The sequence below is a fragment of the Neomonachus schauinslandi genome, chromosome 5, assembly GCF_002201575.2.
Source record: "Neomonachus schauinslandi chromosome 5, ASM220157v2, whole genome shotgun sequence".
Taxonomy (NCBI): Eukaryota; Metazoa; Chordata; class Mammalia; order Carnivora; family Phocidae; genus Neomonachus; species Neomonachus schauinslandi.
Window position 1 is genome coordinate 41,595,160 of NC_058407.1, and position 16,545 is coordinate 41,611,704.

At 35.2% G+C, this 16,545-nt stretch overlaps 1 protein-coding gene across 2 annotated transcripts in view; it reads left to right on the forward strand.

Annotated features, from left to right (window-relative positions):
- Window positions 1-16,545, forward strand: part of OSBPL8 (oxysterol binding protein like 8) — a 159,391-nt gene that overhangs the window by 79,031 nt on the left and 63,815 nt on the right. Inside the window, exon 5 of one of the 2 annotated variants that reach the window (XM_044915365.1) lies at window positions 2,410-2,547. In XM_044915365.1, the coding sequence (XP_044771300.1) occupies window positions 2,410-2,547 (138 nt within the window). The remainder of the gene's footprint in view (window positions 1-2,409; window positions 2,548-16,545) is intronic. The other variant, XM_044915366.1, reaches the window with a different exon arrangement.

The window sequence follows — 16,545 nt, forward strand, 5'->3', positions numbered from 1 at the left end:
ACAGTTTTCAGTGTACAGGTCTTTAATCTCCTTGGTTAAATGTATTCCTAGGTATTTAATCTTTTTGATAGATTTCTAAATTTTCCTATTGAATTGTTGGTCTTTTTCCAATTGATTAATAGGGTTATTATTATTTTTTAACATATTCTGGATACCAACCCTTTGTTAATTGTATATGTTGCACGTATCCTGTTTTTCTTTTTAACTTTTAATGGTACTTTTTGATTAAAATCTTAATACAGTAGAATTTATTTATACCTTCTCTATGCCAGAACCATACCAGGACTTGAGGATTTATGGAAATATAAGGCAGACAAAACTCCCTTCTCTTGTGGAACTTATGGTCTAGTGGAGAAGGCAGACAATAAACAAATGATTTCAGATGGTGATAAGTGATAATTTCAGACAGTGATAAGAGCTACAATGAAAATCATGTTTGATAAAGTGATAGATTATAATTGTGGCAGGGTGCACAGTAACCCAAAAAAATTTATAAATTGTATTATATTAAAATTAAGAACTTATCACAGGTACCATGAAGAGCTTTTCTGAAAAGATGACATTTGAACACACACAACAAATGAGGGGGTCAATAGTGTGACCGTCTGGGATAGGAGTTTTCTAGGTAGAGGGAACCAGAGATTTAAAGGCCCAGAGACTGGGGCAAAATGGCATGTTTTGAGGAATACCAAGAAGGCTATTATAGCTAGAGCCAAGTGACTACAGAGGAGAATAGTAGAGAATGAGGTTGGAAAGGTAAGTGGGGGCCAGCCACTTTTGAGTTCTTATGCCATGGAACTTATTGCAAGTATAATGGAAAGCTGTTGAGGATATTTCTGCATGGTGCAAATCTGATTCATGATTTACAAAGATTGTTCAGGCTTCTATGTAGAGAATGAATTCTACACAAGCAAGGAGCGAGACAGTAAGTCTGGAGACTAGGTAAAAATCTGTTGCTATGATCCAATGGAAAAGCAGTGGTTGGCTTAGAACAGGGTGGTAGTTGTGGAAGTGGGGAGAAGTAGAAGGATTCTGGATGAATTTTGAAGGTAGACTACAAAGATCTCACAGATGAATTGGATGTGAAGCATGAAAGAAAGGAAAAATAGAAGAATATATCTAAGGTTTTTGGCTTGGGAAAGTGGGGGAGGAGAGTATTAATTCCACTGAGTTGCAGGAGAGGCAGGTTTGCAGAATAAGCAGAATCAAGAATTATGCTCTGGATAAATTTGAGATGCCTATTAAGTAATAGAGGTTATTGTAAGGCAGGTAATTGGACATGTGAGTTTAGTTCAGGGAGGGATATAAATTCAGGAGTCTGTAGATTCTTTTTTTATGGACTTGATGGGAACATAAATTTTTTATATCTTGGGTATTAAGTGAAAGTTTTTTTGAATTTTTACATTGAAATTTATAGAGCTAAAATAGAATTCTTAAACTTTAGCACAATGGGAAACATTTTGAACTTAAAGCAATTGATTGAAAAGACGTGGTGATAAAAATGTGAATGTGAAATTCTGGTTAAGTTAAAAATTAAATCTGTAGTGAGGACAGAATCATTCTCCCTAAAGATAAAGCTAAAGTTTTTGTAGGCAGAAAGCACAGAAACAAAATGAAAGGACATGGAGACCCTGGGGCACTGTGGATTTGGTCACAATTTGCCCTATTTCTTCACTGAGTGTGTTTCTCTTTTCTATCCTCTCTGCAACTGGAAATTGCTCATCTTTATTAGTAGCTTGGTCAAATAGGTGAATAACAACTTTAAACACTATTTAAATTGATTATTGGGGCAGCAAGCTTTTAAGAGATTAGACTTTGGAACCAAATGCTCCTAAGTTAGACCTCTTACCTCTATTACTTAGTCTTAGGCAAGACGGTCTCAAGTTTTCCTATCTCTAAAATCATCTCTAGAAATCGTACCTACTTTTCATGCAAATTAGAAATTAGAGTATAAATTCTAGTGAATGTAAATATTTTATGCTGCTAATTTGTATTTTTTCTGATCACTAATGAAGGTTGACTATCTTCATATGTTTATTGACATTTGTATTTCTTTTATGAAATGTATTTGTCTCTTGTTTATTGCTTTATTGGCAAATATAAAGAGTTAACAGTGAAAAATCCATAGTAACCTTGGATTACCTTTCATTATCAGTCGACTGTGTGTTTTCATTTTTATAATGTCTGTATTTTGTGTAATTTGACTCATGCATACCTATCAGTTTCTCTTGGATTGATGGAAAACTGCAATTAAAAGAAAAAGCAATTATGCAAATTAAAGTATGGAGTTGGTAAAATGAACGTAACCATTGAGGCTATTTCAGTCTTTGTTCTATTCCATGTTATTAACCATGCCATTTTGTAAATCTGTAACATAAGTACTAATTCTTTTTGCCTTCTTTCCTTGAGCTGTGGTAGCAAACAGTGACGAATCTCAACTTCTGACACCAGGAAAGATGAGTCAGCGCCAAGGGAAAGAAGCTTATCCAACGCCAACCAAAGATTTGTACCAGCCATCTTTTAGTCCAGCAAGTCCTCATAGTCAGGGTAAGAAATTGTGCTTTTAATTTTGTTGTTGTTTTAAGGGGAGAATGACATTTTAGGTCTACCATAACTATTTGTAACTATTTGGTTTTATAGTGTTTTTTTAATTTGTTTTGGTCATCCATTATACTCTTGAAATGAGTTTATTTTCCTTTAGAGTCCTTTTAATTCCTCTTATATTCTCTAGTGTACTTGGTTTCTTACACTTTTCTTCTAATTGAGAGATTCTCAAACTTTGTGGTCTCAAGACTCCTTTACTATGTTAAAAATTATTGAAGACCTCAAAGAACTCTTACATGGATTAACCTATTGATATTTATTATAAATTAGAATGAAGACATTTAAAAATGTTTGATTCATTTAAAATTATAATAATAAACCCATTACAGGTTAATATGAATAACATTTTTATTAAAAAACAACTATGTTCTTCCTTCCCTTTTCTTCAAAAAAAAAAAAAATTGAGAAGAGTGGTATTCTTTTCCCTCATGGTCGCTCAGATTTGGCACTTTTGACATTTTGGGCTGGATAATTCTTTGTTGTGGGGGGCTGTCATGTGCATTGTGGGATATTTAGCAGCATCTTTGTCCTCTACCCACTAGATGATAATAGCACTTTCTCCAGTTGCATACAACCAGCAATAGCTCTAGACTTTGCCAAATGTCCCAAATTGTCTTTGGTTGAGAACTACTGTCAGACAATTTTTGCGAATCTCTGTAATATCTAGCTTAAGAAAAGACACCTGCATGTTCATATCTGCTTCTGCAGTTCATCTGTTAGGATGTGATGGTTTGATTGAAGTATAAGAATAAAATCTGGCCTCAGACATATATGTAGTCAGAAAATGGAGGATTACATTAATAGCTTTATACATAATTACAGATAGTATTCTTTGATACTACACCAAAATTTGACAAGTGGTAGTTTCTTAAATATTGGTTGCAAAATGGAATCTGAAACATATCAATAATCTTTTCATACTCTCTTAAGTTAAAGTCCATTGCTCTATCTTGAACTTTGAATGGCTCTTTACTCATGCATGATTTTTTAACATCATGCATTAATCATTTGGGAAGTAGTTGTTTACTGAATTATGCAGATCTATTAAGTGTTGACACATTTTAAAATACAATACAAAGATGTGCTTTATGCATACTTCTCTTGTCATACAGAATATTAAAACCATGTGTACTCAAGGTTTAAGATTAATAATTTTTACTGTTTCATCAAGAACATCTATAAGTGAAACTGGCCTTTTACTTTAAGTGCATGGCAGTGAAGAAATCAGTGACTACTAGTTTGGTGCCTGTGCCTTGATTTGTGCTAAGGTGTCAGCAGTTTTACCCAACATTGCTTTTGTACCATCAGTGCAAATGTCAACACAATGAGAATGTATTATGGAACTAGTTTTGACCTTGCAGACTCTCTAAAAGAGTCTTGGGGACTCCCGGGGATTATGGATCTCACTTCCTAATTCATAATTGATAAATTTTGTGTATTGAATTCTGTTTTTTAGTAAAGTTTATTTAATCAGATGCTTTGAAGTCTTGTGGTACTACAATGGCTATGGTGGAAAGACTTCTGCTTTTAAAACTGAGCACTTAAATTTGGTGTTTGAAAGCTAATATGCACTGTTTTTATGCCAATACCATACTGTTTTGATTACCATAGCTCTGTGTTAGAGTTTGAAACCAGGGAATGTGATGCCTTCAGCTTTGTTCTTCTTTTTCAGGATATTTTGATTATTCAGGGTCTTTTGTGGTTCCATACAAATTTTAGAATTTTTTTGTTCTATTTCTGTGAAAAATACCATTGGAATTTTTTTAAAAAGATTTTATTTAAGCGAGTGGTGGGGAGGAGTAGAGGGTGAAGAGAGTCCCAAGCAGGCTGCACTCAGCAAAGTTATCAAATACTTTAAAAAATTTAATTTGGAGTCTTAACTATCACAATATCTCCGTATAATTAGTCAGGTTTTGGTGTTGTGATTTTATATTATTTTTTAAAGATTTTATTTATTAGAGGGGGCACCTGGGTGGCTCAGTTGGTTAAGCGACTGCCTTCAGCTCAGGTCATGATCCTGGAGTCCCGGGATCGAGTCCCGCATCGGGCTCCCTGCTCGGCGGGGAGTCTGCTTCTCCCTCTGACCCTCCTCCCTCTCATGCTCTCTCTATCTCATTCTCTCTCAGATAAATAAATAAAAAATCTTAAAAAAAAAAAGATTTTATTTATTAGAGAAAGAGAGCTCATACACAAGCTGGGGGAGAGGCATTGGGGGGAGGGAGAAGCAGACTCCCCCTGAGCAGGGAGCCCGATGTAGGGCTCCATCCCAGGACCCTGGGTTCATGACCTGAGCTGAAGGCAGCTGCTTAACTGACTGAGCCACACAGGTGCCCCAATGATGTTGTGACTTTATGAATTATTCTTTGAAAGTAGGATTTAGTTCTTTTTAATGAATATTAATTGGTAAATAGTAAGTTGCATGATCATTTTCTAGTTTCTTTCAGTGGAAAATTTTTTCTAGTCAAGTGTTTGTTGGAAAATTTTTATTTACCATTGTTGGAACTGGAAAAACTTTATATAAAAACAAAAATAATTACTATGTTAACATTTATTGTATAGTTGTTGAATATATTTTGGAAGTTAGCATTTTTGTTGCCAAAATGCTTTTTTAAGCTTAAAAGTGGATATATGGTACACACTGGTATAAATAACCTTCATTAAGATAAAATTCTTGATGTAGTTTATGTGGTTTTTCCATTCTGTGCACCACAATTTTGACTGTAATAGATTCATCTAATTCATGTATCCGTGTACTAGAGTATTTAGAGGAATTCTTTAACTTGGGACTTAATGAAGAAAAAGGTTAGTTACTAATAATTAAAACTACCCTCATTTATATTTATCATGAACATTTTCAGACAAATGGAATTTGAGAGAATAGTACAGTGAACACTAACATACTCATTAGGTAGATTTAGGAAATCATTAACTTTTTCTCATATTTGTTTCATTTATTTGAGGGTGAGGCTGGAATATTTAGAATAAGTTACAGACCTCATGATATTGTATCCCAAAATACTAATGCAGTTAAAAACATTTTCTTACATAACCATTAAGGCCTCTAACAGAATTAGTGGTAATTACTTAACATAGGCTAATACCTAGTCCATATTCAAGTTTCCACAATTGTTCCCACATCTCTTTACAGTAGGCTTATTACAGTAGGCTGATCCAAGAAAGGCTCATAGATTGTATTTTGTTTTTATGTCATTATATTTCCTTTAATCCCAGAGTCTCCTTGTTTACTTTTATTTTCTCTTGTTACTTTTGGCTTTTTTTGTAAAACTGGATCAGTATTCCTATGGAATATTTTACCTTTTACATTGGATCACCTTCTTGCAGGATTATTTAATTTGTTTTTCTATCTTCTATATATTCTGTAAACTGGAAGTTAAATGCAACATTGATTGCATTCAGGTTGAACATTTATGGCGAGATTATTTTGTAGGAGATGTGTACTGTGGAGGGGGGAAATGTATCTGCATCACATGAGAATTCACTTAATGTTTGATTGTCCCACTGTTAGTGACTTAAGATTGATCAGTAGGTTCAGGTGGTGACAGCCCTATCCTCTAAAGTTGCATCCTTTTTCCCCTTCCGACCTGAAAGTAAAATAGATCCAGTTGGCACCTGCTAAATAGTCTTTTCCCCCATCAACTTTTTTCTTAAGGATGTAAGCATCCTTTGATGACTATTTAATCAGTTAAAATATTAGGGGTTGAAAAATGGTGATTTTCTAATTCTGTCATTCTTTTTACATTTGTTACTAAAATTTTTCTGTAAAGAAGAGATCTTAATTGTAGAGTTACTTGGTAAACATTAAAATATAGTTCCTATAGGAAAGGCAGGATAAACGGTTGTTTCTGAGAACCCATATTTAGATTAAAGAGATGATGTAAAGTCTGTTTCCAGTGGTGACACATAAATTTTTTTGGCCTTTAAAATTTTTTAAATATGATAAAGAACTCATACATTTTAATATATTCTTTGTATTTCAATCATTGGTAAAATGAAGATAATAATAGTACCTAGCACATAAGATTTTTATAAGGCTTAAAATGTTAGTACATATAAAAAGCCTAGAACATAGTTTGGTAAATAATAACCATTTGTGACAGCTGATTAATAAATAACATTTATTATTAATATTATTTTAAATGATTCTGTTTGGGTTAAAAGTTGATTATTTCAGTTGTTGCTGTACTTCAGCATCTTTTTTTTTTTTAAGATTTTATTTATTTGAGACAGAGAGAATGAGAGAGAGAGAGCACATAAGAGGGGGGAGGGTCAGAGGGAGAAGCAGGCTCCCTGCCGAGCAGGGAGCCCGATGCGGGACTCGATCCAGGGACTCCAGGATCATGACCTGAGCCGAAGGCAGTCGCTTAACCAACTGAGCCACCCAGGCGCCCTGTACTTCAGCATCTTACAGAGGCTCATTTAGAAATTCTTTTTAGCATGGATGGCCCATGTAAACCTCTAATTTTTGCATTTAAAGCAGCTGCAATGTCAGTTATATCTTGATTTGCACCTAAGTGTTCCTGCATTAGTTACAGGTAAATTAATATTTGTGGAGTGAATTACATACTGAATGTTCTTATTTATTAAAGTCAACTTGTTGGCTTTGTGTAATGCAAGATATCTCCCTCTGGTTTAACTACTGAAATTCTATAACATAGTTTCCAGGTGTCAAATTTGTTTAAAATAAGATATATCAATTAACTTTAAAAAAAAAAAAAGATTTACTTATTTTAGAGAGAGCGAGAAAGAGTGTGTGTCCATGAATAGGGGGTAAGGGCAGAGAGAGAGGGAGAGAGATAATCTCAAGCAGACTCCCTGCTGAGCGAGGAGCCCTACACAGGGCTCCATCTCACAACCCTGAGATATGACCGGAGCTGAAACCAAGAGTCAGACACTCAACAGGCTGAGCCACTCAGGTGCCCCTATATCCATTAACTCTTGATTATGATGAGGATAAACTGCTGTAGGAGATTAACAAATGTCCTGTGAACCTCTTTGAATTGTCTGCCATGTCTCAAATACTCTTGCTTAGTATTATCAGCTTCTGAATGGAAAGAGATTTCCAAAAACTTATTGACAGTAATAATGACTAACATTTAATGCTCTTTATTTCTCTAAGTGCTTTTTACACGCATTAGTTCCTGGAATTCTTGCAATAACCTTATGGTGTATAAATCATTCTCCCTGTTTCACAAGTGAAGAAATTGAGCAATTGGTAAGGGTAATTTCCTTGCCCCAGTTCACACAAATAATATATGATAGAGTTTGAATTTGAACCTAGATATGATTCCAGAACTTGGTTTTGTTTGTTTGTTTTTTAGTTTCAGTGAATTAGTCATTAAGTTTTTTGATGCTCAAATTTTCTAAACTTTTAACTTTGGCTCCTGTGTCTTTTGATAGAACTCCATTATATGTAGAATGCTTTCTGTGGAGATTTTGAGTTTTCTTTTTCGTTTTTGTTTTTGAGTAATATATAACAGTGCAATTACAGAGTCAGGTGGTGAGTATATATTTTACTTTATAAGAAATTGGCCAAACTAGTTCCAAAGTAGTTGTACCATTTTATGTTTCTGTTAGCAGCATATGAGCATTTCAGTTGCTCTGTATTCTCAACCTTTTTTTTTTTAGCCATTCTAGTGAGCATGTAGTGGTATCACATTGTGGTTTTAATTTGCATTTCTCTTATAACTAATGATGTTTATCTTTTCACATGCTCATTGGCCACTGGTATATTTGAAGTGTAAGTTCAGAGTTTTTACCCTTATTTAAACAACCGGTCTTTTTATCTTATTGAATTTTAAGAGTTCTTTGTGTATTTCAGTATCATGCTTTGCTAGCTGTGTTTATTGTATTTGCTTTAAGTTTTGGCATACCTTTTCATTGTACAAATGATTTCTTTCAAAGAGTAGATGTTTTTTAGTTTTGATGAAGCCCAGTTTATCATTTTTTACCCTATGATTCAAGCTTTTTTCCCCCCATCTCTACTGAAGAAATCTTTGTGTACCCTAAGGTTGCAGAGAACATTTTCTGTGATCTCTAAAAAGTGTTATTGACAGTAATAATGACTAACATTTAATGCTAGTCATTAAATGTGTTACAGCATTAAAGCTCTGATCTCTCTTTTCATTCTTACTATTATATCTGAAGCCAGGTCTTTATTATTTCATACCTATGTACCACACCCTCCTAATTCTATTAGGACCTTGCCCTCTAGTATGCTAGGTTCATCTTTCTTTCTTTTTCTTTTTTTAAAGATTTATTTATTTTAGAGAAAGAGTGTGCACGTGTGTGCAAGTGGGGTGGGGGCAGAGGGAAAGAATCTTCAAGCATACTCCCTGCTGAACGAGGAGCCTGACGCAGGACTCAATCCCATGACTCATGAGATCATGACCTGAGCTGAAACCAAGAGTGTGATGTTGAAGTGACTGAGCCACCCAGGCTCCCCTCAGGCTCATCTTTCTTAACAAAACAACCTTGTGTTAAGGTGAGATTATTATGGGAATGGGGCTTTTGTAGATGTATATAGGCAGAGAATACATGGATCCTCTGAAGTAGGTCTCTGAGGGAAATAATATGAATAAAGAGAAATAGAAAATTACAAATGAAAATACAGCTTTTGATTATTCAAGCTTGTAACCAGAAAGTTCACTAGATGCCTGCAATTCTGTTGCTCCCATTCTCAAAAAGTTGACAGTTGACTGTTGCTTAAAGCAGTGGCTGTTGAGTCTGGCTGTGTCTGAGAATCACCTGGGAGCTTTGCTTAGATACAGATTTCTGCTCCAGCCTTATGAAATCTCTAGGACCTTTTTTTTTTCCTCCTCTAGGGCGAGGCCGTGTATTTATTTATTTATTTATTTTTATTTATTTATTTTTTAAAGATTTTATTTATTTATTTGACAGAGAGAGACACAGCGAGAGAGGGAACACAAGCAGGGGGAGCAGGAGAGGGAGAAGCAGGCTTCCCGCCGAGCAGGGAGCCCGATGCGGGGCTCCATCCCAGGACCCTGGGATCATGACCTGAGCCGAAGGCAGGCGCTTAACGACTGAGCCACCTAGGCGCCCCGAGGCCGTGTATTTATAAAGCTCTCCAAATGTCTCTAATGTAACATTTAGACAAATAGTCAAGAGCATAAATTCCAGATTCCGTAATCTGATAGTCAGGACTCCTAGTTTGTCTGATTTTACAGTACCTTTCCAATTTCATTTTGTGTTTCCCCTCATCATGAACCCAGCAAGATGGCTTTCTTCTCTGTTCCCCAGTTTGACTATGCTTTTATTTACCCTGGTCCTCCATTATGGAATGTCCTCTCCCTTCCCTTTGCTTATCTGAATACTTCTCAAATCCTAGGGTGCCATTAGTAAAAAATGGCCTCAGAGTAAGGATCAGATTAAGAGTGCTTCTGTAAGATTTTATGTTGCAACTTCAGAAGGATTTAAGGCAGTGTCTCTTGGATCCTTTCAGCTAGACAAAGGGCTTCAAAAGGTCTTAAAGGTGTACCTTTTAGAATATCTCAGCTAGCCAGAAGAGCTTCTAAGGCTCTTAAGTCTGCTCTCGTATAGCACCATGACATAGCCCAAAGTAGTGAACAGTCTATCTCAAAGAAGTTTTTGGTTGTGCCATCTGTTTCATTGAGATTATTCTAATAAAATTCATAAGAAACTCAAAAAGTTTTTATAAGAATGATGCTAATGGAAGCACCACCAGCTTAGATGGAAAAGGATAGACATATTTCCATTAAGTAGAGCCTTTTGGGGGGAGGGGGGACTCCCAGTCCTGTGTGGGCATGAAGCAAGCTGAGAAAGCTCCACTGTTGCAAACATGGACCATTTCTTAAGAAAGAGGAAGACTGACTCGGAGAATGGAGCCAGGAGCCCAGAGGGCAGAGTCAAGATTCACAAAGGACTATTTTCAAAGAACATGACTATTCTAATCAAACTGCTGATGACATGTGCCCAGCAGATTTCACAGTTGCTATGGCACTGTTGTGCCTTCTGTGTAACTCATTATCCTCTGCATCTTTTGAACTCAAGTGTCCATTGCAGTCCTATCCCTGGCTTACTGCAGTGGGGCAAATAAGTTATTTTTTGAGGTGATAGGATCTTGGTTTAAGAGGAGCTCTAGCTGAGGAGTTATATGTGAGGAACTAAACCCAAGGAGTACTATTTGCACTTGAACCTGATTTAAATAACTAGATCCTGGCCTTACAGCCAGTGCTATAATAGGATGACATTTTGGTTGGGGGGAGATGATGAGTATATTTTACATGTGGAAGGAATATGAATTAGGTGGACTGTGGTGTATTTCATTTTCAAAGATGACGGCAGTAATGTCTGTAAAGTCATGTAAGACATGACTTTTTTTTTTTTTTTTTTACTGTGTCCTGCAACTTGCCCATCAAGAAATGGACTTTATTCTTTTTTTTTTTTAAGATTTTATTTATTTATTTTTGACAGAGAGATAGAGAGCGCAAGTAGGCAGAGAGACAGGCAGAGGGAGAGTGAGAAGCAGGCTCCCTACTCCAGATGTGGGGCTTGATCCCGGGATCCTGGGATGTAAAATATATTTCTCAAGTCATGAGTTATAAAAAGTTTGGGAAGAATTGAAGCCTGAAAAAAGTAGTTGGAATACCATCCTAAAAAAAAAATGTCAACATTTAAGGATCTGATGGAGAAAGAATTGGTAAAGAAGTGTTGTAGCCCAGAAGAATGAAGCAGAGGGTTTTATGAAGGAGGGCGAGTGACCTGTAGTTTTACATACAGCTCAGAAGTCAAGCCAGTTAAGACAACTGAAAAATTATCCATTGACAAGATGTGATTTCTTGCTTTTGTGAAATCAGTTTTAGGGAAAGTGATGAAGGCAGAAGCTGATAGCAATAAAATTTAGTAAGAAAGATAAGGAATTGGAGACGGTTCAGATAGCAGACTCTTTCAGGAATTGTGCCCTTGAAGGGGTAGAAAGTGTATGGTAGCTAGAGAAAGACATGGGCCAAGAAGGAGATGTAAGAAAGGAGCTATTTGAGCGTGTCCAGACATTCAAAGGATAAAGTCGGTAGAGAGAAATACAAAACATGTGAGAAAGATGGGGGAGTTAATAGGGTAGGTCTCAGAGGAGGCAGCAGGGATGGGATCTAGTGTGCAGGTGAAGGGATTGACAGGACTAGGAATACAGCTGGAAAGTAGAGGAACCATGTTAGTGGGGGTGCCAAGTAGTGTTCAGTCCTCAGTTGAGGTTGGTATTAATCTGCCTCAGTGTGAGGTTTTCATCTGTAAGGTTAGGTTTTACTAGGTATGTGCAATAAAAGTAATCATGGCAGAGTAGGTGTAGGATGCTGGCAGGGGAGTGGAGGTTTAATGGGTGAGTTTGGTGAATGCTTTGGTGGGAGGGGGGTAGATCTGTAGGAGGAAATGTCCAAATTAGTGGACAGCCTAAAGGCATTGTATAAGTAAGTGGTTGTGGGGGCTGAGGCAAGGGTTCTCCAACAGATGAATACTGAAATGATAAAAGAGGACTAATGTAAAAGGAAGAAAGGTGTAGAGAGTAAATGTCATTGTCATTAAACTCCTCATGACAGCTTGTCCTTTTTTTTTCTTTTTTTTTTTCTATTCCTAGCACACATAGTACCTGGAACATATTAGGTACTTTTAAGTTGAGTAAATGAATGAATGTCTTTACTGAGCACCTTTTATGTGCCAGTCCCTGCCCTTGTGAAGCTTTAGTCTCATTTTTTAATGAATAGTTGCAAGTTTGGAGGTGATACTCATGTCCTAAAACCTGTGCATGAATATGACATGAACCTCACATACAGTATTGTTCCTGTGTTTGCTAAAGAGAGAGTCCTACAAGAGAGTGGAAAAAATGGCATATATATTGATCCTATATCCTGGACTAATGCTACTAGCTACCATTTATCAAGTTTAGCTAATATGCTAAAAGTTGTATGTGCAAAACTATATTGAACTATTGAAATAATCCCATAAGACACAGGCACAGTTACTATATCAGTTTTATAAGTGAGGAAACTAAGGATTTCGGGATGTTAAGAAATTTGTTCAAATTCACAAAACTTGTAAATGTCTGAAGCAGTTTTCAATCTCAGGACTGTCAAAGCCCGAAGTCTTACTGCACTCTACTGGAGTCAATTACAGTGCCAGCTATTTTCTTTTTGTTTTATACATGCTATTGTGTTAGAAGTTTGTTTTGCCATTGCTTTAGGATGGCAAAGATTCTGATTGTTCCTGTTTTCTAGCTGAGTCTCCTTCATGCATATTGATTCATACCAATTTAATGTAGGTCATTATCCCTTAAAAAACAGTTAAGTTTTTTTGTTTTTGTTTTTTTTGTAGTGTGGTTTCCTTACATTGTTTTAGGGTTTTCTTTTCTTTTTTTGAAGGAAGTGGGGAGACTGATGCTCCTCACTAGAGTCCACACACATCAAGGTAGTCTTTTATTTGTCATATATTTAGGTTATGGTAATGAATCAGATTATTCCAGAAATTATTTGTCAGATTTTTTACCTTATTCAAAGTTAAGTATACCAGTTTACTTAAAAATACTTTTAACTTTAGTATGATTACAGTCTCTTAAATAGGATGGTATTTGTTTTATGCTCCTTTGACCTTTATTTCGGCTTTTCATTAAGAAAGAAAGACATGTATATTAATTAGGGTTGTTGTCTGCCTTTCCTCCCCTCTACTTTTGAAAGTGCAGTGCCAAGGGAGCCTAGAGACTAAATTAAAGCTCATCTCATGGATAGATATTCTGTTCTCACTACATGACATTTGAGATTGTTATCAAAGCTTGATGAGTTACTATAATTCATCTTGTAATTCTTTGGTCATAAAAAGCTATTTTGCATGCTTTTAGCTTTACAAAACCATCTTTCAGTTGTAGTGCTTTATAAGAGAATATAAAATGTCGCTTTGCCAAAACTTAAAGGCAAACTAATTTTTAAATGTTTAAAATTTAAAAACTTTTAAAACTGAAAGTTACCTACTTAATCAGTTACCTGCTTAACCAGTTTTATCAAAATTAATTTAGACCATGCTTGCTTTATCTAGACTTGAATTAAAATGTATATACTTAGTATTGTGTTTCTCTTATCCGTCAGCAAATTCTCTTAACCCTGCCAAGTCCCTTCACTTGAATTCCCTGGTAGCATTAAACATGACATGATGGGTCTGTGTCTACAACTTAATAGAAAACTTTAAAGGGGGATTTTCTTTGCAGAGTTTGCTAGTGTGAAGATGTTGTACCAGATTCCCCAGGGTAACAGTTTTAGCCCTCACTGGTATAATCTCAGGTGGCACCTTCATTAAAATGGTTTATAGACAAAAGGAGACCAAGAAGTCAGTTTCCTCCATGAATCGAAGCAATTCTTCCTTCCTTGGTAAGATATTTCTAGGATCAATTCTTGAGCATTTATGAGACTACACACACATAACAAATATGTCTTGAATATATGTGTTCTATTTCATGAAAATTGTTTTACCGGAAAGAGTACTTGAATTTATCCGCACTACCTCTAATTTTTTTTTTCTCCTAATTGCTGTCCTTTGGTTTGTAGCCATAGTTTGTTTTCATTACAGATAGTATACGTTAAAGGTTATGTTAATTTTCTTCTGAGTTATTGAATCCTCACTGTTAGATTTTTGAAGTTATTTTTTAAGACACAATTGTTTTCTGTTTGAAATTCCTTGTGTTCAGATAGTTGCTTCTTAGGTATGAAAATATCTATTAAATAATGAAAAAAGGATTATAATATTTGGCAAATTAAAAAAAATGAGAATGAAATATTTTTCTAAATCTCTCTTGTGAAATGTTGCAATATCTATGCTTTTCAAATGTTCCTGTGCTCTTGTAGGGGAAACTGAAATACTTGAAAACATTTATTGAAAAGTGAGAATGAATAATTTAGCTCTGTTTTAAACATCTTTACAAAGATGAGAGGGTTCTGTCTTATCCTTGCCAGGCCTTTTTAGTTGCTTCTTATCAAAGCAGTTAAGATGAACATAAAGAATACTAAAAGACACTTTTTCCTCTATAAATATTCTGTGTGCGTGTATCTAATTAAAATATATATGTGTGTGTACATACATATATTTACTTAAGATGTGTGTGTGTTTACTTAAGATAACATTAAAGGATTGTCAAGTATTACTTGCACTAGTCTCTCAGCTCTTTTCTGTTGGGATTTTCTCCCATTTGTTTCCAAAGTCTGAGAGGTTGAGATTACCTTCTTAGCAAGAGTGGTAAAATAGTTTCACCTATAGAGTTAACTGCTACGATTTTCCTTTCCTTATTTGAGGCATGGAAATGCAAGTTTTCTGTATTGTTATGTTAGTGAATGTATAGCAAGATAGTAACTTAATTTACCAATATTTGCATAATTTCTGAGAGAAGATAGTTTCATAGAAATTTTTGTTTTCATTTTGGTTGTTGTAATTTTGAACATACGTAGGTTTTATTTAAGAATGACACAGTGAAGTTTAGCAAACTCCTATTTTCCAGATAAAGGCAGGGTTTGTGAGAGATGGACAAATTCCACCTGGGGACTAGAGGATTTTCCAAGGGTCTCTTCCATCAAGCTGGCCTTTATTCTGTTTGGTGTACAGAATTCTGTACTAGAAAGCAAGAACAAACCAGATATTCTCAGTCCCAATTTGTAATTGGGAAATTTAGGGACAGGAAGTAGGGAAACATAAGGAAACATGAAAACATGTAAGTGAACTTTACATGTTACACTTCCAGTAATATAGCAAACTAGACATTCAGAAAAAACCTTCCTAGTAAGAACATCAAAATGATGGATATGGTGGGGGTTTTTTGTTTTATATTTTTGTTTTTGTTTCTGTTTTTTATACCACTTTATTCCAACTTGAGCACTTCAATATAAAACTACACACTGGTGAACTGTTTTCCTTACTAATTCTGAATTGCTGTAAGTGTACAAGTTCTGCTAGCAGTTCAACGCTTAGATTCAATCATCTCTGACACATGGTAGATTTCATATAATGAAAATACCTAAAATAATTAGTGCAGTATACTGAACTGATCAAAATAAAATGAATTTTGGGAAACGTTTTAAGATTATTACTAACACACTGCAATACTTATTTATGTTACAAATTACTGATACATTGTTTATTATGATTCTAGCCATGTACGAACAACTAGACCCCCTTCCTTTCAAAGGGAGAGAAAAGGAAAAATTAGTTGTTTTAGTAACTGTACATTTTGTATACTTTTAAGCAACTCTAAAATATTACAGAAAAGTAATAAACATATATGGAGACTGCAGTGCAGTACCTTATTTATAGTACCACTGAATATCAAATTTAAAATAACCAAGTTTGAATGTACCTAATTGTTAGTGCCTTGACTATATTATGTCCAAAGAGAACAAAAGCCTACTCCCTGCCCCAAACAACAAAACCTATGTAATGGCCAGGTGTGATTAAATAGAAATCACGGACACCTGATTTGTTTATTTCTGTTGAAGAGCTCACATGTTTGAAGGGAACACTATCCATTAAGGTGCACTTATCAGTTTTCATATGTCTAAAATAAGATGAGGATACATTTGACTTTTTCTTACCCCACAAAAAATACTAAGACTAGCTATAATTTCGATGCCATTAATGTTTGGGTTTTTTTCCCCCCTGAAGATGTGGGACTGTTTTCTTGTGGTTAATTTGTTAAAATGTGGAATGTTCATCTTAAGTATGCATACTAAGAGAAATTACCAGTAACCTGAATACTGTAGCTAAGCATAAATATCTTTAGAATCTCCTTCTAAAAAAAGAATGTTTTTGAAAAGCTTAAATTAATAAGTTCCAGATCTTTTTCACAGAGCTGGCTGGTTAACTGTGGGTTTACATCATCATTTGTCTCTATCCCTGATGGTGAGAAATGATTCCCCCTAA